Below are 26,891 nucleotides of genomic sequence, written 5' to 3'. Positions count from 1 at the left end.
CATTCACACAGCACACCTCCAAGTCTGGCATTTAGCTCTGATGAGCAATGGCATCATCAGTGAACGACAGACAGTGTGTGAATTTTGGTGATCGTGTGCTGTGTTCAAAGGTTATTTCTCCAGTATCTCTCAATAACTCTGCTGTCAACTGGGACGGTCTCTGTCTCATCTCTACAGGATACTGTGGAAAAGCCAGCTTACCTGGACTCATCCTTCCTTGAGCCTCCCGATCCACACACACACACACACACACAAACACACACACACACACACACACACACACACACACATACACACACACACACACACACACACACACACACACACACACACACACACACACACACACACACACACACACACACACTCCCTCTCTCTGATCACCTCTCTAATCCTGAGGCACACACCACATCACTGCTGCTCTCCTAGATTGGGTTTCAGGCTCCAGCATCACGGAGCATGTTAACAGATAATTGCATTGTTAATCAATGTCTCTCCGAGCTAACACGATGGACAGGTCTTCACAGCTACCCTATTACCATTGGCCATGATGGATATAATATTCTATACAGTGTTGTAATCTTCTCTTCTCCTGATGATGATAATGCATGGTTCCCTAAAGGTCCCAGGAGGACATTGTTCATAGTTCACCAGTGGAACCCAAGACATATATTATCCATTCATTATTTTTCGATTGGCCTAATATGTTTCTATAGGGGCTATAGAGTAGAGCACCACCAGTCTGTTTCTATAGGAGCTATAGAGTAGAGCACCACCAGTCTGTTTCTATAGAGGCTATAGAGTAGAGCACCACCAGACTGTTTATATAGGAGCTATAGAGTAGAGCACCACCAGTCTGTTTATATTGGAGCTATAGAGTAGAGCACCACCAGTCTGTTTATATAGGAGCTATAGAGTAGAGCACCACCAGTCTGTTTATATAGGAGCTATAGAGTAGAGCACCACCAGTCTGTTTATATGGAGGCTATAGAGTAGAGCACCACCAGTCTGTGTATATAGGAGCTATAGAGTAGAGCACCACCAGTCTGTTTATATAGGAGCTATAGAGTAGAGCACCACCAGTCTGTTTATATAGGAGCTATGGAGTAGAGCACCACCACTCTGTTTATATAGGAGCTATAGAGTAGAGCACCACCACTCTGTTTCTATAGAGGCTATAGAGTAGAGCACCACCAGTCTGTTAATATAGAGGCTATAGAGTAGAGCACCACCAGTCTGTTTATGTTGGAGCTATAGAGTAGAGCACCACCAGTCTGTTTATATAGGAGCTATAGAGTAGAGCACCACCAGTCTGATTCTATAGAGGCTATAGAGTAGAGCACCACCAGTCTGTTTCTATAGAGGCTATAGAGTAGAGCACCACCAGTCTGTTTATATAGGAGCTATAGAGTAGAGCACCACCAGTCTGTTTATATAGGAGCTATAGAGTAGAGCACCACCAGTCTGTTTCTATAGGGGCTATAGAGTAGAGCAACACCAGTCTGTTTCTATAGAGGCTATAGAGTAGAGCACCACCAGTCTGTTTATATAGGAGCTATAGAGTAGAGCACCACCAGTCTGTTTATATAGGAGCTATAGAGTAGAGCACCATCAGTCTGTTTATATAGGAGCTATAGAGTAGAGCACCACCAGTCTGTTTCTATAGAGGCTATAGAGTAGAGCACCACCAGTCTGTTTATATAGGAGCTATAGAGTAGAGCACCACAAGTCTGTTTATATAGGAGCTATAGAGTAGAGCACCACCAGTCTGTTTATATAGTAGCTATAGAGTAGAGCACCACCAGTCTGTTTATATAGGAGCTATAGAGTAGAGCACCACCAGTCTGTTTCTATAGAGGCTATAGAGTAGAGCACCACCAGTCTGTTTATATAGGAGCTATAGAGTAGAGCACCACCAGTCTGTTTCTATAGGAGCTATAGAGTAGAGCACCACCAGTCTGTTTATATAGGAGCTATAGAGTAGAGCACCACCAGTCTGTTTATATAGGAGCTATAGAGTAGAGCACCACCAGTCTGTTTCTATAGAGGCTATAGAGTAGAGCACCACCAGTCTGTTTATATAGGAGCTATAGAGTAGAGCACCACCAGTCTGTTTCTATAGGAGCTATAGAGTAGAGCACCACCAGTCTGTTTATATAGGAGCTATAGAGTAGAGCACCACCAGTCTGTTTCTATAGGGGCTATAGAGTAGAGCACCACCAGTCTGTTTCTATAGGAGCTATAGAGTAGAGCACCACCAGTCTGTTTATATAGGAGCTATAGAGTAGAGCACCACCAGTCTGTTTCTATAGGGGCTATAGAGTAGAGCACCACCAGTCTGTTTCTATAGAGGCTATAGAGTAGAGCACCACCAGTCTGTTTATATAGGAGCTATAGAGTAGAGCACCACCAGTCTGTTTATATAGGAGCTATAGAGTAGAGCACCATCAGTCTGTTTATATAGGAGCTATAGAGTAGAGCACCACCAGTCTGTTTCTATAGAGGCTATAGAGTAGAGCACCACCAGTCTGTTTATATAGGAGCTATAGAGTAGAGCACCACAAGTCTGTTTATATAGGAGCTATAGAGTAGAGCACCACCAGTCTGTTTATATAGTAGCTATAGAGTAGAGCACCACCAGTCTGTTTATATAGGAGCTATAGAGTAGAGCACCACCAGTCTGTTTCTATAGAGGCTATAGAGTAGAGCACCACCAGTCTGTTTATATTGGAGCTATAGAGTAGAGCACCACCAGTCTGTTTCTATAGGAGCTATAGAGTAGAGCACCACCAGTCTGTTTATATAGGAGCTATAGAGTAGAGCACCACCAGTCTGTTTATATAGGAGCTATAGAGTAGAGCACCACCAGTCTGTTTCTATAGAGGCTATAGAGTAGAGCACCACCAGTCTGTTTATATAGGAGCTATAGAGTAGAGCACCACCAGTCTGTTTCTATAGGAGCTATAGAGTAGAGCACCACCAGTCTGTTTATATAGGAGCTATAGAGTAGAGCACCACCAGTCTGTTTCTATAGGGGCTATAGAGTAGAGCACCACCAGTCTGTTTCTATAGGAGCTATAGAGTGAGTAGAGCACCACCAGTCTGTTTATATAGGAGCTATAGAGTAGAGCACCACCAGTCTGTTTATATAGGAGCTATAGAGTAGAGCACCACCAGTCTGTTTCTATAGGGGCTATAGAGTAGAGCACCACCAGTCTGTTTCTATAGGAGCTATAGAGTAGAGCACCACCAGTCTGTTTCTATAGAGGCTATAGAGTAGAGCACCACCAGTCTGTTTATATAGGAGCTATAGAGTAGAGCACCACCAGTCTGTTTCTATAGGAGCTATAGAGTAGAGCACCACCAGTCTGTTTATATAGGAGCTATAGAGTAGAGCACCACCAGTCAGTTTATATAGAGGCTATAGAGTAGAGCACCACCAGTCTGTTTATATAGGAGCTATAGAGTAGAGCACCACCAGTCTGTTTATATAGAGGCTATAGAGTAGAGCACCACCAGTCTGTTTATATAGGAGCTATAGAGTAGAGCACCACCAGTCTGTTTATATAGGAGCTATAGAGTAGAGCACCACCAGTCTGTTTATATAGGAGCTATGGAGTAGAGCACCACCACTCTGTTTATATAGGAGCTATAGAGTAGAGCACCACCACTCTGTTTCTATAGAGGCTATAGAGTAGAGCACCACCAGTCTGTTTCTATAGAGGCTATAGAGTAGAGCAACACCAGTCTGTTTCTATAGGGGCTATAGAGTAGAGCACCACCAGTCTGTTTCTATAGGAGCTATAGAGTAGAGCACCACCAGTCTGTTTCTATAGAGGCTATAGAGTAAAGCACCACCAGTCTGTTTATATAGGAGCTATAGAGTAGAGCACCACCAGTCTGTTTCTATAGGAGCTATAGAGTAGAGCACCACCAGTCTGTTTATATAGGAGCTATAGAGTAGAGCACCACCAGTCAGTTTATATAGGGGCTATAGAGTAGAGCACCACCAGTCTGTTTATATAGGAGCTATAGAGTAGAGCACCACCAGTCTGTTTATATAGGAGCTATAGAGTAGAGCACCACAAGTCTGTTTATATAGGAGCTATAGAGTAGAGCACCACCAGTCTGTTTATATAGGAGCTATAGAGTAGAGCACCACCAGTCTGTTTCTATAGGGGCTATAGAGTAGAGCACCACCAGTCTGTTTATATAGGAGCTATAGAGTAGAGCACCACCAGTCTGTTTATATAGGAGCTATAGAGTAGAGCACCACAAGTCTGTTTATATAGGAGCTATAGAGTAGAGCACCACCAGTCTGTTTCTATAGGAGCTATAGAGTAGAGCACCACCAGTCTGTTTATATAGGAGCTATAGAGTAGAGCACCACCAGTCTGTTTATATAGGAGCTATAGAGTAGAGCACCACCAGTCTGTTTCTATAGAGGCTATAGAGTAGAGCACCACCAGACTGTTTATATAGGAGCTATAGAGTAGAGCACCACCAGTCTGTTTCTATAGGAGCTATAGAGTAGAGCACCACCAGTCTGTTTATATAGGAGCTATAGAGTAGAGCACCACCAGTCTGTTTCTATAGGGGCTATAGAGTAGAGCACCACCAGTCTGTTTATATAGGAGCTATAGAGTAGAGCACCACCAGTCTGTTTCTATAGGAGCTATAGAGTAGAGCACCACCAGTCTGTTTATATAGGAGCTATAGAGTAGAGCACCACCAGTCAGTTTATATAGAGGCTATAGAGTAGAGCACCACCAGTCTGTTTATATAGGAGCTATAGAGTAGAGCACCACCAGTCTGTTTATATAGAGGCTATAGAGTAGAGCACCACCAGTCTGTTTATATAGGAGCTATAGAGTAGAGCACCACCAGTCTGTTTATATAGGAGCTATAGAGTAGAGCACCACCAGTCTGTTTATATAGGAGCTATGGAGTAGAGTACCACCACTCTGTTTATATAGGAGCTATAGAGTAGAGCACCACCACTCTGTTTCTATAGAGGCTATAGAGTAGAGCACCACCAGTCTGTTTATATAGAGGCTATAGAGTAGAGCACCACCAGTCTGTTTATGTTGGAGCTATAGAGTAGAGCACCACCAGTCTGTTTATATAGGAGCTATAGAGTAGAGCACCACCAGTCTGTTTCTATAGAGGCTATAGAGTAGAGCACCACCAGTCTGTTTCTATAGAGGCTATAGAGTAGAGCACCACCAGTCTGTTTATATAGGAGCTATAGAGTAGAGCACCACCAGTCTGTTTATATAGGAGCTATAGAGTAGAGCACCACCAGTCTGTTTCTATAGGGGCTATAGAGTAGAGCACCACCAGTCTGTTTCTATAGAGGCTATAGAGTAGAGCACCACAAGTCTGTTTATATAGGAGCTATAGAGTAGAGCACCACCAGTCTGTTTATATAGGAGCTATAGAGTAGAGCACCATCAGTCTGTTTATATAGGAGCTATAGAGTAGAGCACCACCAGTCTGTTTCTATAGAGGCTATAGAGTAGAGCACCACCAGTCTGTTTATATAGGAGCTATAGAGTAGAGCACCACAAGTCTGTTTATATAGGAGCTATAGAGTAGAGCACCACCAGTCTGTTTATATAGTAGCTATAGAGTAAAGCACCACCAGTCTGTTTATATAGGAGCTATAGAGTAGAGCACCACCAGTCTGTTTCTATAGAGGCTATAGAGTAGAGCACCACCAGTCTGTTTATATAGGAGCTATAGAGTAGAGCACCACCAGTCTGTTTCTATAGGAGCTATAGAGTAGAGCACCACCAGTCTGTTTATATAGGAGCTATAGAGTAGAGCACCACCAGTCTGTTTATATAGGAGCTATAGAGTAGAGCACCACCAGTCTGTTTCTATAGAGGCTATAGAGTAGAGCACCACCAGTCTGTTTATATAGGAGCTATAGAGTAGAGCACCACCAGTCTGTTTCTATAGGAGCTATAGAGTAGAGCACCACCAGTCTGTTTATATAGGAGCTATAGAGTAGAGCACCACCAGTCTGTTTCTATAGGGGCTATAGAGTAGAGCACCACCAGTCTGTTTCTATAGGAGCTATAGAGTAGAGCACCACCAGTCTGTTTATATAGGAGCTATAGTGTAGAGCACCACCAGTCTGTTTATATAGGAGCTATAGAGTAGAGCACCACCAGTCTGTTTCTATAGGGGCTATAGAGTAGAGCACCACCAGTCTGTTTCTATAGGAGCTATAGAGTAGAGCACCACCAGTCTGTTTCTATAGAGGCTATAGAGTAGAGCACCACCAGTCTGTTTATATAGGAGCTATAGAGTAGAGCACCACCAGTCTGTTTCTATAGGAGCTATAGAGTAGAGCACCACCAGTCTGTTTATATAGGAGCTATAGAGTAGAGCACCACCAGTCAGTTTATATAGAGGCTATAGAGTAGAGCACCACCAGTCTGTTTATATAGGAGCTATAGAGTAGAGCACCACCAGTCTGTTTATATAGAGGCTATAGAGTAGAGCACCACCAGTCTGTTTATATAGGAGCTATAGAGTAGAGCACCACCAGTCTGTTTCTATAGGAGCTATAGAGTAGAGCACCACCAGTCTGTTTATATAGGGGCTATAGAGTAGAGCACCACCAGTCTGTTTATATAGGAGCTATAGAGTAGAGCACCACCAGTCTGTTTCTATAGAGGCTATAGAGTAGAGCACCACCAGTCTGTTTATATAGGAGCTATAGAGTAGAGCACCACCAGTCTGTTTCTATAGGAGCTATAGAGTAGAGCACCACCAGTCTGTTTATATAGGAGCTATAGAGTAGAGCACCACCAGTCAGTTTATATAGAGGCTATAGAGTAGAGCACCACCAGTCTGTTTATATAGGAGCTATAGAGTAGAGCACCACCAGTCTGTTTATATAGAGGTTATAGAGTAGAGCACCACCAGTCTGTTTATATAGGAGCTATAGAGTAGAGCAACACCAGTCTGTTTCTATAGGAGCTATAGAGTAGAGCACCACCAGTCTGTTTATATAGGGGCTATAGAGTAGAGCACCACCAGTCTGTTTCTATAGGAGCTATAGAGTAGAGCACCACCAGTCTGTTTATATAGGAGCTATAGAGTAGAGCACCACCAGTCTGTTTCTATAGGAGCTATAGAGTAGAGCACCACCAGTCTGTTTATATAGGAGCTATAGAGTAGAGCACCACCAGTCTGTTTATATAGAGGCTATAGAGTAGAGCACCACCAGTCTGTTTCCATAGGAGCTATAGAGTAGAGCACCACCAGTCTGTTTCTATAGAGGCTATAGAGTAGAGCACCACCAGTCTGTTTATATAGGAGCTATGGAGTAGAGCACCACCAGTCTGTTTATATAGAGGCTATAGAGTAGAGCACCACCAGTCTGTTTATCTAGGAGCTATGGAGTAGAGCACCACCAGTCTGTTTATATAGAGGCTATAGAGTAGAGCACCACCAGTCTGTTTCTATAGAGGCTATAGAGTAGAGCACCACCAGTCTGTTTATATAGGAGCTATAGAGTAGAGCACCACCAGTCTGTTTATATAGAGGCTATAGAGTAGAGCACCACCAGTCTGTTTCTATAATGGCTATAGAGTAGAGCACCACCAGTCTGTTTCTATAGGGGCTATAGAGTAGAGCACCACCAGTCTGTTTATATAGGAGCTATAGAGTAGAGCACCACCAGTCTGTTTCTATAGAGGCTATAGAGTAGAGCACCACCACTCTGTTTATATAGGAGCTATAGAGTAGAGCACCACCACTCTGTTTATATAGGAGCTATAGAGTAGAGCACCACCAGTCTGTTTATATAGAGGCTATAGAGTAGAGCACCACCAGTCTGTTTATATAGGAGCTATAGAGTAGAGCACCACCAGTCTGTTTATATAGGAGCTATAGAGTAGAGCACCACCAGTCTGTTTATATAGAGGCTATAGAGTAGAGCACCACCAGTCTGTTTATATAGGAGCTATAGAGTAGAGCACCACCAGTCTGTTTATATAGAGGCTATAGAGTAGAGCACCACCAGTCTGTTTATATAGGAGCTATAGAGTAGAGCACCACCAGTCTGTTTCTATAGGAGCTATAGAGTAGAGCACCACCAGTCTGTTTCTATAGAGGCTATAGAGTAGAGCACCACCAGTCTGTTTCTATAGAGGCTATAGAGTAGAGCACCACTAGTCTGTTTATATAGGATTTATGGAGTAGAGCACCACCAGTCTGTTTATATAGAGGCTATAGAGTAGAGCACCACCAGTCTGTTTCTATAGAGGCTATAGAGTAGAGCACCACCAGTCTGTTTATATAGGAGCTATGGAGTAGAGCACCACCAGTCTGTTTATATAGAGGCTATAGAGTAGAGCACCACCAGTCTGTTTCTATAGAGGCTATAGAGTAGAGCACCACCAGTCTGTTTATATAGGAGCTATGGAGTAGAGCACCACCAGTCTGTTTATATAGAGGCTATAGAGTAGAGCACCACCAGTCTGTTTCTATAGAGGCTATAGAGTAGAGCACCACCAGTCTGTTTATATAGGAGCTATAGAGTAGAGCACCACCAGTCTGTTTATATAGAGGCTATAGAGTAGAGCACCACCAGTCTGTTTCTATAGGAGCTATAGAGTAGAGCACCACCAGTCTGTTTATATAGGAGCTATAGAGTAGAGCACCACCAGTCTGTTTCTATAGGAGCTATAGAGTAGAGCACCACCAGTCTGTTTCTATAGAGGCTATAGAGTAGAGCACCACCAGTCTGTTTATATAGGCGCTATAGAGTAGAGCACCACCAGTCTGTTTATATAGGAGCTATAGAGTAGAGCACCACCAGTCTGTTTATATAGGAGCTATAGAGTAGAGCACCACCAGTCTGTTTATATAGGAGCTATAGAGTAGAGCACCACCACTCTGTTTATATAGGAGCTATAGAGTAGAGCACCACCAGTCTGTTTATATAGGAGCTATAGAGTAGAGCACCACCACTCTGTTTATATAGGAGCTATAGAGTAGAGCACCACCAGTCTGTTTATATAGGAGCTATGGAGTAGAGCACCACCAGTCTGTTTGTATAGGAGCTATAGAGTAGAGCACCACCAGTCTGTTTATATAGGAGCTATAGAGTAGAGCACCACCAGTCTGTTTATATAGGAGCTATAGAGTAGAGCACCACCAGTCTGTTTCTATAGGAGCTATAGAGTAGAGCACCACCAGTCTGTTTATATAGGAGCTATAGAGTAGAGACCCACCAGTCTGTTTATATAGGAGCTATGGAGTAGGGCACCACCAGTCTGTTTATATAGAGGCTATAGAGTAGAGCACCACCAGTCTGTTTCTATAGAGGCTATAGAGTAGAGCACCACCAGTCTGTTTATATAGGGGCTATAGAGTAGAGCACCACCAGTCTGTTTATATAGGGGCTATAGAGTAGAGCACCACCAGTCTGTTTCTATAGAGGCTATAGAGTAGAGCACCACCAGTCTGTTTATATAGGAGCTATAGAGTAGAGCACCACCAGTCTGTTTATATAGGAGCTATAGAGTAGAGCACCACCAGTCTGTTTCTATAGGGGCTATAGAGTAGAGCACCACCAGTCTGTTTATATAGGAGCTATATAGTAGAGCACCACCAGTCTGTTTATATAGGAGCTATAGAGTAGAGCACCACCAGTCTGTTTCTATAGGGGCTATAGAGTAGAGCACCACCAGTCTGTTTCTATAGGGGCTATAGAGTAGAGCACCACCAGTCTGTTTATATAGGAGCTATAGAGTAGAGCACCACCAGTCTGTTTATATAGGAGCTATAGAGTAGAGCACCACCAGTCTGTTTCTATATGGGCTATAGAGTAGAGCACCACCAGTCTGTTTCTATAGGGGCTATAGAGTAGAGCACCACCAGTCTGTTTATATAGGAGCTATAGAGTAGAGCACCACCAGTCTGTTTATATAGGAGCTATAGAGTAGAGCACCACCAGTCTGTTTATATAGAGGCTATAGAGTAGAGCACCACCAGTCTGTTTATATAGGAGCTATAGAGTAGAGCACCACCAGTCTGTTTATATAGAGGCTATAGAGTAGAGCACCACCAGTCTGTTTATATAGGAGCTATAGAGTAGAGCACCACCAGTCTGTTTCTATAGGAGCTATAGAGTAGAGCACCACCAGTCTGTTTCTATAGAGGCTATAGAGTAGAGCACCACCAGTCTGTTTATATAGGAGCTATAGAGTAGAGCACCACCAGTCTGTTTATATAGAGGCTATAGAGTAGAGCACCACCAGTCTGTTTCTATAGAGGCTGTAGAGTAGAGCACCACTAGTCTGTTTATATATGATTTATGGAGTAGAGCACCACCAGTCTGTTTATATAGAGGCTATAGAGTAGAGCACCACCAGTCTGTTTCTATAGAGGCTATAGAGTAGAGCACCACCAGTCTGTTTATATAGGAGCTATGGAGTAGAGCACCACCAGTCTGTTTATATAGAGCCTATAGAGTAGAGCACCACCAGTCTGTTTCTATAGAGGCTATAGAGTAGAGCACCACCAGTCTGTTTATATAGGAGCTATAGAGTAGAGCACCACCAGTCTGTTTATATAGAGGCTATAGAGTAGAGCACCACCAGTCTGTTTCTATAGGAGCTATAGAGTAGAGCACCACCAGTCTGTTTATATAGGAGCTATAGAGTAGAGCACCACCAGTCTGTTTCTATAGGAGCTATAGAGTAGAGCACCACCAGTCTGTTTCTATAGAGGCTATAGAGTAGAGCACCACCAGTCTGTTTATATAGGCGCTATAGAGTAGAGCACCACCAGTCTGTTTATATAGGAGCTATAGAGTAGAGCACCACCAGTCTGTTTATATAGGAGCTATAGAGTAGAGCACCACCAGTCTGTTTATATAGGAGCTATAGAGTAGAGCACCACCAGTCTGTTTATATAGGAGCTATAGAGTAGAGCACCACCAGTCTGTTTATATAGGAGCTATAGAGTAGAGCACCACCACTCTGTTTATATAGGAGCTATAGAGTAGAGCACCACCAGTCTGTTTATATAGGAGCTATGGAGTAGAGCACCACCAGTCTGTTTATATAGGAGCTATAGAGTAGAGCACCATCAGTCTGTTTATATAGGAGCTATAGAGTAGAGCACCACCAGTCTGTTTATATAGGAGCTATAGAGTAGAGCACCACCAGTCTGTTTCTATAGGAGCTATAGAGTAGAGCACCACCAGTCTGTTTATATAGGAGCTATAGAGTAGAGACCCACCAGTCTGTTTATATAGGAGCTATGGAGTAGAGCACCACCAGTCTGTTTATATAGAGGCTATAGAGTAGAGCACCACCAGTCTGTTTCTATAGAGGCTATAGAGTAGAGCACCACCAGTCTGTTTATATAGGGGCTATAGAGTAGAGCACCACCAGTCTGTTTATATAGGGGCTATAGAGTAGAGCACCACCAGTCTGTTTCTATAGAGGCTATAGAGTAGAGCACAACCAGTCTGTTTATATAGGAGCTATAGAGTAGAGCACCACCAGTCTGTTTATATAGGAGCTATAGAGTAGAGCACCAGCAGTCTGTTTCTATAGGGGCTATAGAGTAGAGCACCACCAGTCTGTTTATATAGGAGCTATATAGTAGAGCACCACCAGTCTGTTTATATAGGAGCTATAGAGTAGAGCACCACCAGTCTGTTTCTATAGGGGCTATAGAGTAGAGCACCACCAGTCTGTTTCTATAGGGGCTATAGAGTAGAGCACCACCAGTCTGTTTATATAGGAGCTATAGAGTAGAGCACCACCAGTCTGTTTATATAGGAGCTATAGAGTAGAGCACCACCAGTCTGTTTCTATAGGGGCTATAGAGTAGAACACCACCAGTCTGTTTCTATAGGGGCTATAGAGTAGAGCACCACCAGTCTGTTTATATAGGAGCTATAGAGTAGAGCACCACCAGTCTGTTTATATAGGAGCTATAGAGTAGAGCACCACCAGTCTGTTTCTATAGGGGCTATAGAGTAGAGCACCACCAGTCTGTTTATATAGGAGCTATAGAGTAGAGCACCACCAGTCTGTTTATATAGGAGCTATAGAGTAGAGCACCACCAGTCTGTTTCTATAGAGGCTATAGAGTAGAGCACCACCAGTCTGTTTATATAGGAGCTATAGAGTAGAGCACCACCAGTCTGTTTCTATAGGGGCTATAGAGTAGAGCACCACCAGTCTGTTTATATAGGAGCTATAGAGTAGAGCACCACCAGTCTGTTTATATAGGAGCTATAGAGTAGAGCACCACCAGTCTGTTTCTATAGGAGCTATAGAGTAGAGCACCACCAGTCTGTTTATATAGGAGCTATAGAGTTGAGCACTACCAGTCTGTTTATATAGGGGCTATAGAGTAGAGCACCACCAGTCTGTTTCTATAGGAGCTATAGAGTAGAGCACCACCAGTCTGTTTCTATAGGAGCTATAGAGTAGAGCACCACCAGTCTGTTTCTATAGGAGCTATAGAGTAGAGCACCACCAGTCTGTTTATATAGGAGCTATAGAGTAGAGCACCACCAGTCTGTTTCTATAGGAGCTATAGAGTAGAGCACCACCACTCTGTTTATATAGGAGCTATAGAGTAGAGCACCACCACTCTGTTTATATAGGAGCTATAGAGTAGAGCACCACCAGTCTGTTTCTATAGGAGCTATAGAGTAGAGCACCACCAGTCTGTTTATATAGGAGCTATAGAGTAGAGCACCACCAGTCTGTTTATATAGGGGCTATAGAGTAGAGCACCACCAGTCTGTTTATATGGGAGCTATAGAGTAGAGCACCACCAGTCTGTTTATATAGGGGCTATAGAGTAGAGCACCACCAGTCTGTTTATATAGAGGCTATAGAGTAGAGCACCACCAGTCTGTTTATATAGGAGCTATAGAGTAGAGCACCACCACTCTGTTTATATAGGGGCTATAGAGTAGAGCACCACCAGTCTGTTTCTATAGGAGCTATAGAGTAGAGCACCACCAGTCTGTTTATATAGGAGCTATAGAGTAGAGCACCACCAGTCTGTTTCTATAGGGGCTATAGAGTAGAGCACCACCAGTCTGTTTCTATAGGAGCTATAGAGTAGAGCACCACCAGTCTGTTTATATAGGAGCTATAGAGTAGAGCACCACCAGTCTGTTTATATAGGAGCTATAGAGTAGAGCACCACCAGTCTGTTTCTATAGGGGCTATAGAGTAGAGCACCACCAGTCTGTTTCTATAGGAGCTATAGAGTAGAGCACCACCAGTCTGTTTCTATAGAGGCTATAGAGTAGAGCACCACCAGTCTGTTTATATAGGAGCTATTGAGTAGAGCACCACCAGTCTGTTTCTATAGGAGCTATAGAGTAGAGCACCACCAGTCTGTTTATATAGGAGCTATAGAGTAGAGCACCACCAGTCAGTTTATATAGAGGCTATAGAGTAGAGCACCACCAGTCTGTTTATATAGGAGCTATAGAGTAGAGCACCACCAGTCTGTTTATATAGAGGCTATAGAGTAGAGCACCACCAGTCTGTTTATATAGGAGCTATAGAGTAGAGCACCACCAGTCTGTTTCTATAGGAGCTATAGAGTAGAGCACCACCAGTCTGTTTATATAGGGGCTATAGAGTAGAGCACCACCAGTCTGTTTATATAGGAGCTATAGAGTAGAGCACCACCAGTCTGTTTCTATAGAGGCTATAGAGTAGAGCACCACCAGTCTGTTTATATAGGAGCTATAGAGTAGAGCACCACCAGTCTGTTTCTATAGGAGCTATAGAGTAGAGCACCACCAGTCTGTTTATATAGGAGCTATAGAGTAGAGCACCACCAGTCAGTTTATATAGAGGCTATAGAGTAGAGCACCACCAGTCTGTTTATATAGGAGCTATAGAGTAGAGCACCACCAGTCTGTTTATATAGAGGTTATAGAGTAGAGCACCACCAGTCTGTTTATATAGGAGCTATAGAGTAGAGCACCACCAGTCTGTTTCTATAGGAGCTATAGAGTAGAGCACCACCAGTCTGTTTATATAGGGGCTATAGAGTAGAGCACCACCAGTCTGTTTATATAGGAGCTATAGAGTAGAGCACCACCAGTCTGTTTATATAGGAGCTATAGAGTAGAGCACCACCAGTCTGTTTCTATAGGAGCTATAGAGTAGAGCACCACCAGTCTGTTTATATAGGAGCTATAGAGTAGAGCACCACCAGTCTGTTTATATAGAGGCTATAGAGTAGAGCACCACCAGTCTGTTTCTATAGGAGCTATAGAGTAGAGCACCACCAGTCTGTTTCTATAGAGGCTATAGAGTAGAGCACCACCAGTCTGTTTATATAGGAGCTATGGAGTAGAGCACCACCAGTCTGTTTATATAGAGGCTATAGAGTAGAGCACCACCAGTCTGTTTATCTAGGAGCTATGGAGTAGAGCACCACCAGTCTGTTTATATAGAGGCTATAGAGTAGAGCACCACCAGTCTGTTTCTATAGAGGCTATAGAGTAGAGCACCACCAGTCTGTTTATATAGGAGCTATAGAGTAGAGCACCACCAGTCTGTTTATATAGAGGCTATAGAGTAGAGCACCACCAGTCTGTTTCTATAGGGGCTATAGAGTAGAGCACCACCAGTCTGTTTCTATAGGGGCTGTAGAGTAGAGCACCACCAGTCTGTTAATATAGGAGCTATAGAGTAGAGCACCACCAGTCTGTTTCTATAGAGGCTATAGAGTAGAGCACCACCACTCTGTTTATATAGGAGCTATAGAGTAGAGCACCACCACTCTGTTTATATAGGAGCTATAGAGTAGAGCACCACCAGTCTGTTTATATAGAGGCTATAGAGTAGAGCACCACCAGTCTGTTTATATAGGAGCTATAGAGTAGAGCACCACCAGTCTGTTTATATAGGAGCTATAGAGTAGAGCACCACCAGTCTGTTTATATAGAGGCTATAGAGTAGAGCACCACCAGTCTGTTTATATAGGAGCTATAGAGTAGAGCATCACCAGTCTGTTTATATAGAGGCTATAGAGTAGAGCACCACCAGTCTGTTTATATAGGAGCTATAGAGTAGAGCACCACCAGTCTGTTTCTATAGGAGCTATAGAGTAGAGCACCACCAGTCTGTTTCTATAGAGGCTATAGAGTAGAGCACCACCAGTCTGTTTATATAGGAGCTATAGAGTAGAGCACCACCAGTCTGTTTATATAGAGGCTATAGAGTAGAGCACCACCAGTCTGTTTCTATAGAGGCTATAGAGTAGAGCACCACTAGTCTGTTTATATAGGATTTATGGAGTAGAGCACCACCAGTCTGTTTATATAAAGGCTATAGAGTAGAGCACCACCAGTCTGTTTCTATAGAGGCTATAGAGTAGAGCACCACCAGTCTGTTTATATAGGAGCTATGGAGTAGAGCACCACCAGTCTGTTTATATAGAGGCTATAGAGTAGAGCACCACCAGTCTGTTTCTATAGAGGCTATAGAGTAGAGCACCACCAGTCTGTTTATATAGGAGCTATAGAGTAGAGCACCACCAGTCTGTTTATATAGAGGCTATAGAGTAGAGCACCACCAGTCTGTTTCTATAGGAGCTATAGAGTAGAGCACCACCAGTCTGTTTATATAGGAGCTATAGAGTAGAGCACCACCAGTCTGTTTCTACAGGAGCTATAGAGTAGAGCACCACCAGTCTGTTTCTATAGAGGCTATAGAGTAGAGCACCACCAGTCTGTTTATATAGGCGCTATAGAGTAGAGCACCACCAGTCTGTTTATATAGGAGCTATAGAGTAGAGATCCACCAGTCTGTTTATATAGGAGCTATAGAGTAGAGCACCACCAGTCTGTTTGTATAGGAGCTATAGAGTAGAGCACCACCAGTCTGTTTATATAGGAGCTATAGAGTAGAGCACCACCAGTCTGTTTATATAGGAGCTATAGAGTAGAGCACCACCACTCTGTTTATATAGGAGCTATAGAGTAGAGCACCACCAGTCTGTTTATATAGGAGCTATGGAGTAGAGCACCACCAGTCTGTTTATATAAAGGCTATAGAGTAGAGCACCACCAGTCTGTTTCTATAGAGGCTATAGAGTAGAGCACCACCAGTCTGTTTATATAGGAGCTATGGAGTAGAGCACCACCAGTCTGTTTATATAGAGGCTATAGAGTAGAGCACCACCAGTCTGTTTCTATAGAGGCTATAGAGTAGAGCACCACCAGTCTGTTTATATAGGAGCTATAGAGTAGAGCACCACCAGTCTGTTTATATAGAGGCTATAGAGTAGAGCACCACCAGTCTGTTTCTATAGGAGCTATAGAGTAGAGCACCACCAGTCTGTTTATATAGGAGCTATAGAGTAGAGCACCACCAGTCTGTTTCTACAGGAGCTATAGAGTAGAGCACCACCAGTCTGTTTCTATAGAGGCTATAGAGTAGAGCACCACCAGTCTGTTTATATAGGCGCTATAGAGTAGAGCACCACCAGTCTGTTTATATAGGAGCTATAGAGTAGAGATCCACCAGTCTGTTTATATAGGAGCTATAGAGTAGAGCACCACCAGTCTGTTTGTATAGGAGCTATAGAGTAGAGCACCACCAGTCTGTTTATATAGGAGCTATAGAGTAGAGCACCACCAGTCTGTTTATATAGGAGCTATAGAGTAGAGCACCACCACTCTGTTTATATAGGAGCTATAGAGTAGAGCACCACCAGTCTGTTTATATAGGAGCTATGGAGTAGAGCACCACCAGTCTGTTTATATAGGAGCTATAGAGTAGAGCACCACCAGTCTGTTTATATAGGAGCTATAGAGTAGAGCACCACCAGTCTGTTTATATAGGAGCTATAGAGTAGAGCACCACCAGTCTGTTTCTATAGGAGCTATAGAGTAGAGCACCACCAGTCTGTTTATATAGGAGCTATAGAGTAGAGACCCACCAGTCTGTTTATATAGGAGCTATGGAGTAGAGCACCACCAGTCTGTTTATATAGAGGCTATAGAGTAGAGCACCACCAGTCTGTTTCTATAGAGGCTATAGAGTAGAGCACCACCAGTCTGTTTATATAGGGGCTATAGAGTAGAGCACCACCAGTCTGTTTATATAGGGGCTATAGAGTAGAGCACCACCAGTCTGTTTCTATAGAGGCTATAGAGTAGAGCACCACCAGTCTGTTTATATAGGAGCTATAGAGTAGAGCACCACCAGTCTGTTTATATAGGAGCTATAGAGTAGAGCACCACCAGTCTGTTTATATAGAGGCTATAGAGTAGAGCACCACCAGTCTGTTTCTATAAAGGCTATAGAGTAGAGCACCACTAGTCTGTTTATATAGGATTTATGGAGTAGAGCACCACCAGTCTGTTTATATAGAGGCTATAGAGTAGAGCACCACCAGTCTGTTTCTATAGAGGCTATAGAGTAGAGCACCACCAGTCTGTTTATATAGGAGCTATGGAGTAGAGCACCACCAGTCTGTTTATATAGAGGCTATAGAGTAGAGCACCACCAGTCTGTTTATATAGAGGCTATAGAGTAGAGCACCACCAGTCTGTTTCTATAGAGGCTATAGAGTAGAGCACCACCAGTCTGTTTATATAGGAGCTATAGAGTAGAGGACCACCAGTCTGTTTATATAGAGGCTATAGAGTAGAGCACCACCAGTCTGTTTCTATAGGAGCTATAGAGTAGAGCACCACCAGTCTGTTTATATAGGAGCTATAGAGTAGAGCACCACCAGTCTGTTTCTACAGGAGCTATAGAGTAGAGCACCACCAGTCTGTTTCTATAGAGGCTATAGAGTAGAGCACCACCAGTCTGTTTATATAGGCGCTATAGAGTAGAGCACCACCAGTCTGTTTATATAGGAGCTATAGAGTAGAGATCCACCAGTCTGTTTATATAGGAGCTATAGAGTAGAGCACCACCAGTCTGTTTGTATAGGAGCTATAGAGTAGAGCACCACCAGTCTGTTTATATAGGAGCTATAGAGTAGAGCACCACCAGTCTGTTTATATAGGAGCTATAGAGTAGAGCACCACCACTCTGTTTATATAGGAGCTATAGAGTAGAGCACCACCAGTCTGTTTATATAGGAGCTATGGAGTAGAGCACCACCAGTCTGTTTATATAGGAGCTATAGAGTAGAGCACCACCAGTCTGTTTATATAGGAGCTATAGAGTAGAGCACCACCAGTCTGTTTATATAGGAGCTATAGAGTAGAGCACCACCAGTCTGTTTCTATAGGAGCTATAGAGTAGAGCACCACCAGTCTGTTTATATAGGAGCTATAGAGTAGAGACCCACCAGTCTGTTTATATAGGAGCTATGGAGTAGAGCACCACCAGTCTGTTTATATAGAGGCTATAGAGTAGAGCACCACCAGTCTGTTTCTATAGAGGCTATAGAGTAGAGCACCACCAGTCTGTTTATATAGGGGCTATAGAGTAGAGCACCACCAGTCTGTTTATATAGGGGCTATAGAGTAGAGCACCACCAGTCTGTTTCTATAGAGGCTATAGAGTAGAGCACCACCAGTCTGTTTATATAGGAGCTATAGAGTAGAGCACCACCAGTCTGTTTATATAGGAGCTATAGAGTAGAGCACCACCAGTCTGTTTATATAGAGGCTATAGAGTAGAGCACCACCAGTCTGTTTCTATAGAGGCTATAGAGTAGAGCACCACTAGTCTGTTTATATAGGATTTATGGAGTAGAGCACCACCAGTCTGTTTATATAGAGGCTATAGAGTAGAGCACCACCAGTCTGTTTCTATAGAGGCTATAGAGTAGAGCACCACCAGTCTGTTTATATAGGAGCTATGGAGTAGAGCACCACCAGTCTGTTTATATAGAGGCTATAGAGTAGAGCACCACCAGTCTGTTTCTATAGAGGCTATAGAGTAGAGCACCACCAGTCTGTTTATATAGGAGCTATAGAGTAGAGCACCACCAGTCTGTTTATATAGAGGCTATAGAGTAGAGCACCACCAGTCTGTTTCTATAGGAGCTATAGAGTAGAGCACCACCAGTCTGTTTATATAGGAGCTATAGAGTAGAGCACCACCAGTCTGTTTCTACAGGAGCTATAGAGTAGAGCACCACCAGTCTTTTTCTATAGAGGCTATAGAGTAGAGCACCACCAGTCTGTTTATATAGGCGCTATAGAGTAGAGCACCACCAGTCTGTTTATATAGGAGCTATAGAGTAGAGATCCACCAGTCTGTTTATATAGGAGCTATAGAGTAGAGCACCACCAGTCTGTTTGTATAGGAGCTATAGAGTAGAGCACCACCAGTCTGTTTATATAGGAGCTATAGAGTAGAGCACCACCAGTCTGTTTATATAGGAGCTATAGAGTAGAGCACCACCACTCTGTTTATATAGGAGCTATAGAGTAGAGCACCACCAGTCTGTTTATATAGGAGCTATGGAGTAGAGCACCACCAGTCTGTTTATATAGGAGCTATAGAGTAGAGCACCACCAGTCTGTTTATATAGGAGCTATAGAGTAGAGCACCACCAGTCTGTTTATATAGGAGCTATAGAGTAGAGCACCACCAGTCTGTTTCTATAGGAGCTATAGAGTAGAGCACCACCAGTCTGTTTATATAGGAGCTATAGAGTAGAGACCCACCAGTCTGTTTATATAGGAGCTATGGAGTAGAGCACCACCAGTCTGTTTATATAGAGGCTATAGAGTAGAGCACCACCAGTCTGTTTCTATAGAGGCTATAGAGTAGAGCACCACCAGTCTGTTTATATAGGGGCTATAGAGTAGAGCACCACCAGTCTGTTTATATAGGGGCTATAGAGTAGAGCACCACCAGTCTGTTTCTATAGAGGCTATAGAGTAGAGCACCACCAGTCTGTATATATAGGAGCTATAGAGTAGAGCACCACCAGTCTGTTTATATAGGAGCTATAGAGTAGAGCACCACCAGTCTGTTTCTATAGGGGCTATAGAGTAGAGCACCACCAGTCTGTTTATATAGGAGCTATATAGTAGAGCACCACCAGTCTGTTTATATAGGAGCTATAGAGTAGAGCACCACCAGTCTGTTTCTATAGGGGCTATCGAGTAGAGCACCACCAGTCTGTTTCTATAGGGGCTATAGAGTAGAGCACCACCAGTCTGTTTATATAGGAGCTATAGAGTAGAGCACCACCAGTCTGTTTATATAGGAGCTATAGAGTAGAGCACCACCAGTCTGTTTCTATAGGGGCTATAGAGTAGAGCACCACCAGTCTGTTTCTATAGGGGCTATAGAGTAGAGCACCACCAGTCTGTTTATATAGGAGCTATAGAGTAGAGCACCACCAGTCTGTTTATATAGGAGCTATAGAGTAGAGCACCACCAGTCTGTTTCTATAGGGGCTATAGAGTAGAGCACCACCAGTCTGTTTATATAGGAGCTATAGAGTAGAGCACCACCAGTCTGTTTATATAGGAGCTATAGAGTAGAGCACCACCAGTCTGTTTCTATAGAGGCTATAGAGTAGAGCACCACCAGTCTGTTTATATAGGAGCTATAGAGTAGAGCACCACCAGTCTGTTTCTATAGGGGCTATAGAGTAGAGCACCACCAGTCTGTTTATGTAGGAGCTATAGAGTAGAGCACCACCAGTCTGTTTATATAGGAGCTATAGAGTAGAGCACCACCAGTCTGTTTCTATAGGAGCTATAGAGTAGAGCACCACCAGTCTGTTTATATAGGAGCTATAGAGTAGAGCACCACCAGTCTGTTTATATAGGGGCTATAGAGTAGAGCACCACCAGTCTGTTTCTATAGGAGCTATAGAGTAGAGCACCACCAGTCTGTTTCTATAGGAGCTATAGAGTAGAGCACCACCAGTCTGTTTCTATAGGAGCTATAGAGTAGAGCACCACCAGTCTGTTTATATAGGAGCTATAGAGTAGAGCACCACCAGTCTGTTTATATAGGGGCTATAGAGTAGAGCACCACCAGTCTGTTTATATAGGGGCTATAGAGTAGAGCACCACCAGTCTGTTTCTATAGATGCTATAGAGTAGAGCACCACCAGTCTGTTTATATAGGAGCTATAGAGTAGAGCACCACCAGTCTGTTTATATAGGAGCTATAGAGTAGAGCACCACCAGTCTGTTTCTATAGGGGCTATAGAGTAGAGCACCACCAGTCTGTTTCTATAGGGGCTATAGAGTAGAGCACCACCAGTATGTTTATATAGGAGCTATAGAGTAGAGCACCACCAGTCTGTTTCTATAGGGGCTATAGAGTAGAGCACCACCAGTCTGTTTATATAGGAGCTATAGAGTAGAGCACCACCAGTCTGTTTATATAGGAGCTATAGAGTAGAGCACCACCAGTCTGTTTATATAGGAGCTATAGAGTAGAGCACCACCAGTCTGTTTATATAGTAGCTATAGAGTAGAGCACCACCAGTCTGTTTCTATGGGAGCTATAGAGTAGAGCACCACCAGTCTGTTTATATAGGAGCTATGGAGTAGAGCACCACCAGTCTGTTTATATAGGAGCTATAGAGTAGAGCACCACCAGTCTGTTTCTATAGGAGCTATGGAGTAGAGCACCACCAGTCTGTTTCTATAGGAGCTATAGAGTAGAGCACCACCACTCTGTTTATATAGGAGCTATAGAGTAGAGCACCACCACTCTGTTTATATAGGAGCTATAGAGTAGAGCACCACCAGTCTGTTTCTATAGGAGCTATAGAGTAGAGCACCACCAGTCTGTTTATATAGGAGCTATAGAGTAGAGCACCACCAGTCTGTTTATATAGGGGCTATAGAGTAGAGCACCACCAGTCTGTTTATATGGGAGCTATAGAGTAGAGCACCACCAGTCTGTTTATATAGGGGCTATAGAGTAGAGCACCACCAGTCTGTTTATATAGAGGCTATAGAGTAGAGCACCACCAGTCTGTTTATATAGGAGCTATAGAGTAGAGCACCACCACTCTGTTTATATAGGGGCTATAGAGTAGAGCACCACCAGTCTGTTTCTATAGGAGCTATAGAGTAGAGCACCACCAGTCTGTTTCTATAGGGGATATAGAGTAGAGAAACACCAGTCTGTTTATATAGGAGCTATGGAGTAGAGCACCACCAGTCTGTTTATATAGGAGCTATAGAGTAGAGCACCACCAGTCTGTTTATATAGGAGCTATAGAGTAGAGCACCACCAGTCTGTTTCTATAGGGGCTATAGAGTAGAGCACCACCAGTCTGTTTATATAGGGGCTATAGAGTAGAGCACCACCAGTCTGTTTATATAGGAGCTATGGAGTAGAGCACCACCAGTCTGTTTATATAGGAGCTATAGAGTAGAGCACCACCAGTCTGTTTATATAGGAGCTATAGAGTAGAGCACCACCAGTCTGTTCATATAGGAGCTATAGAGTAGAGCACCACCAGTCTGTTTCTATAGGGGCTATAGAGTAGAGCACCACCAGTCTGTTTCTATAGGGGCTATAGAGTAGAGCACCACCAGTCTGTTTCTATAGGAGCTATAGAGTAGAGCACCACCAGTCTGTTTATATAGGAGCTATAGAGTAGAGCACCACCAGTCTGTTTATATAGGGGCTATAGAGTAGAGCACCACCAGTCTGTTTATATGGGAGCTATAGAGTAGAGCACCACCAGTCTGTTTATATAGGGGCTATAGAGTAGAGCACCACCAGTCTGTTTATATAGAGGCTATAGAGTAGAGCACCACCAGTCTGTTTATATAGGAGCTATAGAGTAGAGCACCACCACTCTGTTTATATAGGGGCTATAGAGTAGAGCACCACCAGTCTGTTTCTATAGGAGCTATAGAGTAGAGCACCACCAGTCTGTTTCTATAGGGGATATAGAGTAGAGAAACACCAGTCTGTTTATATAGGAGCTATGGAGTAGAGCACCACCAGTCTGTTTATATAGGAGCTATAGAGTAGAGCACCACCAGTCTGTTTATATAGGAGCTATAGAGTAGAGCACCACCAGTCTGTTTCTATAGGGGCTATAGAGTAGAGCACCACCAGTCTGTTTATATAGGGGCTATAGAGTAGAGCACCACCAGTCTGTTTATATAGGAGCTATGGAGTAGAGCACCACCAGTCTGTTTATATAGGAGCTATAGAGTAGAGCACCACCAGTCTGTTTATATAGGAGCTATAGAGTAGAGCACCACCAGTCTGTTCATATAGGAGCTATAGAGTAGAGCACCACCAGTCTGTTTCTATAGGGGCTATAGAGTAGAGCACCACCAGTCTGTTTCTATAGGGGCTATAGAGTAGAGCACCACCACTCTGTTTATATAGGAGCTATAGAGTAGAGCACCACCACTCTGTTTATATAGGAGCTATAGAGTAGAGCACCACCAGTCTGTTTCTATAGGAGCTATAGAGTAGAGCACCACCAGTCTGTTTATATAGGAGCTATAGAGTAGAGCACCACCAGTCTGTTTATATAGGAGCTATGGAGTAGAGCACCACCAGTCTGTTTCTATAGAGGCTATAGAGTAGAGCACCACCAGTCTGTTTATATAGGAGCTATAGAGTAGAGCACCACCAGTCTGTTTATATAGGAGCTATAGAGTAGAGCACCACCAGTCTGTTTATATTGGAGCTATAGAGTAGAGCACCACCACTCTGTTTATATAGGGGCTATAGAGTAGAGCACCACATGAACAATCTTCCTAATTATGCATCATTAGTGTGTTGTGCTCTCTACACCTAGCATCATAGCTTCATTTCTTTAACTGTATTTTGGAATGTATCTTTCACAGGTAAAGGCACTATGTCAGTTGTAAGGCAGTTAGACATTCCTTAGAAATGTTGCCAATTACCTATCAGGTTCTTCTGATGAAACCATATTACAGAGAGAAACCACATGTATTATTCCCCTGATGTGCCAAAGCTGAGCTTAAACAGCGGTGATGAAGCTGTAGCTTGGTTCTGTTGACAGTAATCCCCCTTGTAAGAGGATATAGTAAAGGCTTCAACCAAACCGGTTTTCACACCAATAAATAGTTCTTAAGAAACGTTTGATGTGAAACACCTCTGGCTTTATTCAGTATTTTAATGCCGTCTTTAACGTCAAGATACATGCCATTATTAGTGTCCCAAGATTCAAAGTTTATGTTGTCTTTGCAGCCAAATCTCAGAGCCCCCTTGTGATGTTGCAGTAGGAGGTCTTCTAGCCTCTGCTTCTACCGCCTTGGAAAAAGTTCAGGTCAACGTTTTTGTTGTAGTCCTTTACTGTTACTGTTAGTCAAGAGAAGGTTCTAGTTGGATCAAACTTGTTAAGTGCTGGTCAGAAAGCTACCCTGCTGTGCCCACAAACAAATACCTTCCTCAGCTTTAGATACTACCAGACCAGCAGAGTGTACAGTCAGTACCGGCTCGTCCTGTTACCAGCGTCTGCCGATTACTCGAAGCGATAGGAGCAGGCCCTGGCCCTAGACTAGGGCTGGTCAATGACGACAAGGTAATAGACTAAAATGCCTGCTCTCTGTGATGTGACAATGGCCAGGAGTCCTGCTCGATCGCTTTGTTATGACGTTATGCAAGCTATAAAGTTATGAATAACATAAAATAACATAATATGATGTTATTTATGTTATTTCCCACGTGAAGAACTCCTGTAAACCTTGCCGTATTGAAACTCAGTGAACAAGGCATCTTAGACAAGCTGAAAAACAAATGGTGGTACGATAAGGGTGAATGTGGAACCAAGGACTCTGGAAGTAAGGTCAGTCTCCGCAGGTCTTCTGTACTGATTCCCAGTGTTCATATGAACAAATACTAAACTATACTGAAACATTAAGATTAGCTATACTATATATCCCCCTACCTCTTATTATATGATTTTTTTATACAAACAAAACAAAAACAAAATTCTGCCACATACATGTAACAAAAATGAACAAGTGGCTCAAGTCCATCATGCACTATTTCCCCAATTCAAATCATATCCAAAAAATAGTTTGTCATTTTTTTTACCAACGTAAATGTTAAAGTAATTTTTATAGAAATATGAACTCCTTTTTTCCTCACAAACTGTAAATTACATTAGACTTTGCTTGGGGAAACTGTAAATGTGTAAAATAATCAAACACCATCATTGAATAGTTGTTGACTGGCTGTTGATATTGAGTGCTATTTTCGCTCATTTTCACACTTGACATTCATAATATTCTTACCATTATGCTGCTGTTTCTATTTACTAAACTCTTAATTAAAATTTGATTTATCTGTGTTGTTACTAGGTTACATGGAAATGTATCTATTGGGTTCTTTAACCTCCTGTGGTAAACAAACAAAGTGTTGTGATCAATTAACTTCAGGAAGACGTTAAAACACCGTGGGGTTGTTTTTCAAGTCTTTGTCTGAGCAAGGAGTTGCAATGAAGAGATCTTGTTGTTTCTATTAATGTAATAAAACCTCTCATTCAACCCTCTGAGACCGTAGCCAGGCTAATGAACTAACAGATCACTATCTGTACCCTCGACGGCTTAGCTACGTATTACCACAGGTATAACCTCAGTCAAATCTCAAAGGGTTAAACTGCAAACGGTAAAACTCTCATGAACAAATTTTCAATAAACATGTTTGGGAAATAAGCAGCAGCATAATGGTTTGATTCCGTTCTTAAAATGGCTTTTGGGATTTTTTTGATGTCAGAGAGATTTGACTACACAGTATCACAGCTTACTATAAGACATTTTTTTTTTCAGGACAGGGCTTGAAATGTTGACCTGTGAGTTACTGACCGCAGCTTCCTTATATGGAAGAAGACATGTAGAGTAGGGGAAGCTTTACATTCACCTAGATCAAACATAAAGTGGTGACTTGTCTCTCCTTCATTGGAGAGTGGTCTGACTATGGTGTTCAGATGTTCCTCACAACTTCTTGGACCACTATAGGAAAGCCAGTCCAATCTAGACCTCTTCTAGAGTCAACCTCAGCCATCCTTTACTTTGTCAACCTTCTGTTGCTGTTTGCCTCTGGAGTCTGTAGTATGATCTGCCATTGGTAGCATCAGAAATGTTTCAGTCTCAGAGAGAGAGTTTGTAGGAGGGTCTAGTTATAGAGTATCCATGTGAGTTCTGATTGTTAGGTCTTTGACTGTTATTTCAACAAGACTATGTAAGGATCAGTTTGAGGCCTATAGATATATAGATATAGATCTGCTTTATTGGCATACTGGTAGGCTGCTGTTCTCTACAAAACTCTCTCCACCGCAAACCCTCTAACTATGTTCTTCAACTTCCCCAGGACAAGACAAGTGCTCTCAGCCTGAGCAATGTGGCTGGAGTCTTCTATATTCTGGTTGGAGGGCTGGGGCTGGCCATGATGGTGGCTCTGATTGAGTTCTGTTACAAATCACGTGCTGAAACCAAACGGCTCAAACTAGCAAAGAATGCTGAGAAATTTAAGCCAGCTCCCCCGACCAACCCCCAGAACTTTGCCACATACAGAGAAGGCTACAACGTGTATGGGACAGACAGCGTTAAGATCTAAGGGTAATGACGATGCTGCTCTCTTCCTGATTCTCTCTCTGTGACATCTGAATAATTTAGTTGGTTTCTTCTGGTCGTGTTGTTGGTGTTGAATGATTCACTTGTTTGTTTGTGTTGTTGTCAAGCTGTTGGTGTAATTTCGTAACACTTTGTCACTCTTGACTTGGACATACTCACAACAGACAACCCAACATTACATTTACAATTCCCGAAGACTTTTGTTGACTTGACATTGCTACATACTGCATATGACTACAGGTCAAGCGTTAGTTCGGGTCACCTAAAAAATATATATAATAATTAGAAATTCATTTTCAGGATGGAGAAACCCTTTCAGTGTAAACTTAAATGATTAAAA

General features: G+C 42.9%; 1 protein-coding gene across 1 annotated transcript in view; it reads left to right on the top strand.

Annotated features, from left to right (window-relative positions):
* The window catches only part of LOC311125996 (glutamate receptor 3-like), a gene marked incomplete at both ends in the record, with an annotated part of 46,942 nt that extends 20,408 nt beyond the window's left edge, over window positions 1-26,534 (top strand). The window contains 2 exons of the mRNA XM_084200019.1: window positions 24,644-24,762; window positions 26,289-26,534. Coding sequence (XP_084056145.1) covers window positions 24,644-24,762; window positions 26,289-26,534 — 365 coding nt within the window. The remainder of the gene's footprint in view (window positions 1-24,643; window positions 24,763-26,288) is intronic.
* Window positions 26,535-26,891: the final 357 nt, after the last annotated feature.

The sequence above is a fragment of the Coregonus lavaretus genome, assembly GCF_964263955.1.
Source record: "Coregonus lavaretus genome assembly, contig: HAP1_SCAFFOLD_1496, whole genome shotgun sequence".
In the NCBI taxonomy this organism is placed as follows: Eukaryota; Metazoa; Chordata; class Actinopteri; order Salmoniformes; family Salmonidae; genus Coregonus; species Coregonus lavaretus.
Note: the sequence above shows the minus strand (reverse complement) of the source record. Positions and strands in the feature narration are given on the sequence as shown.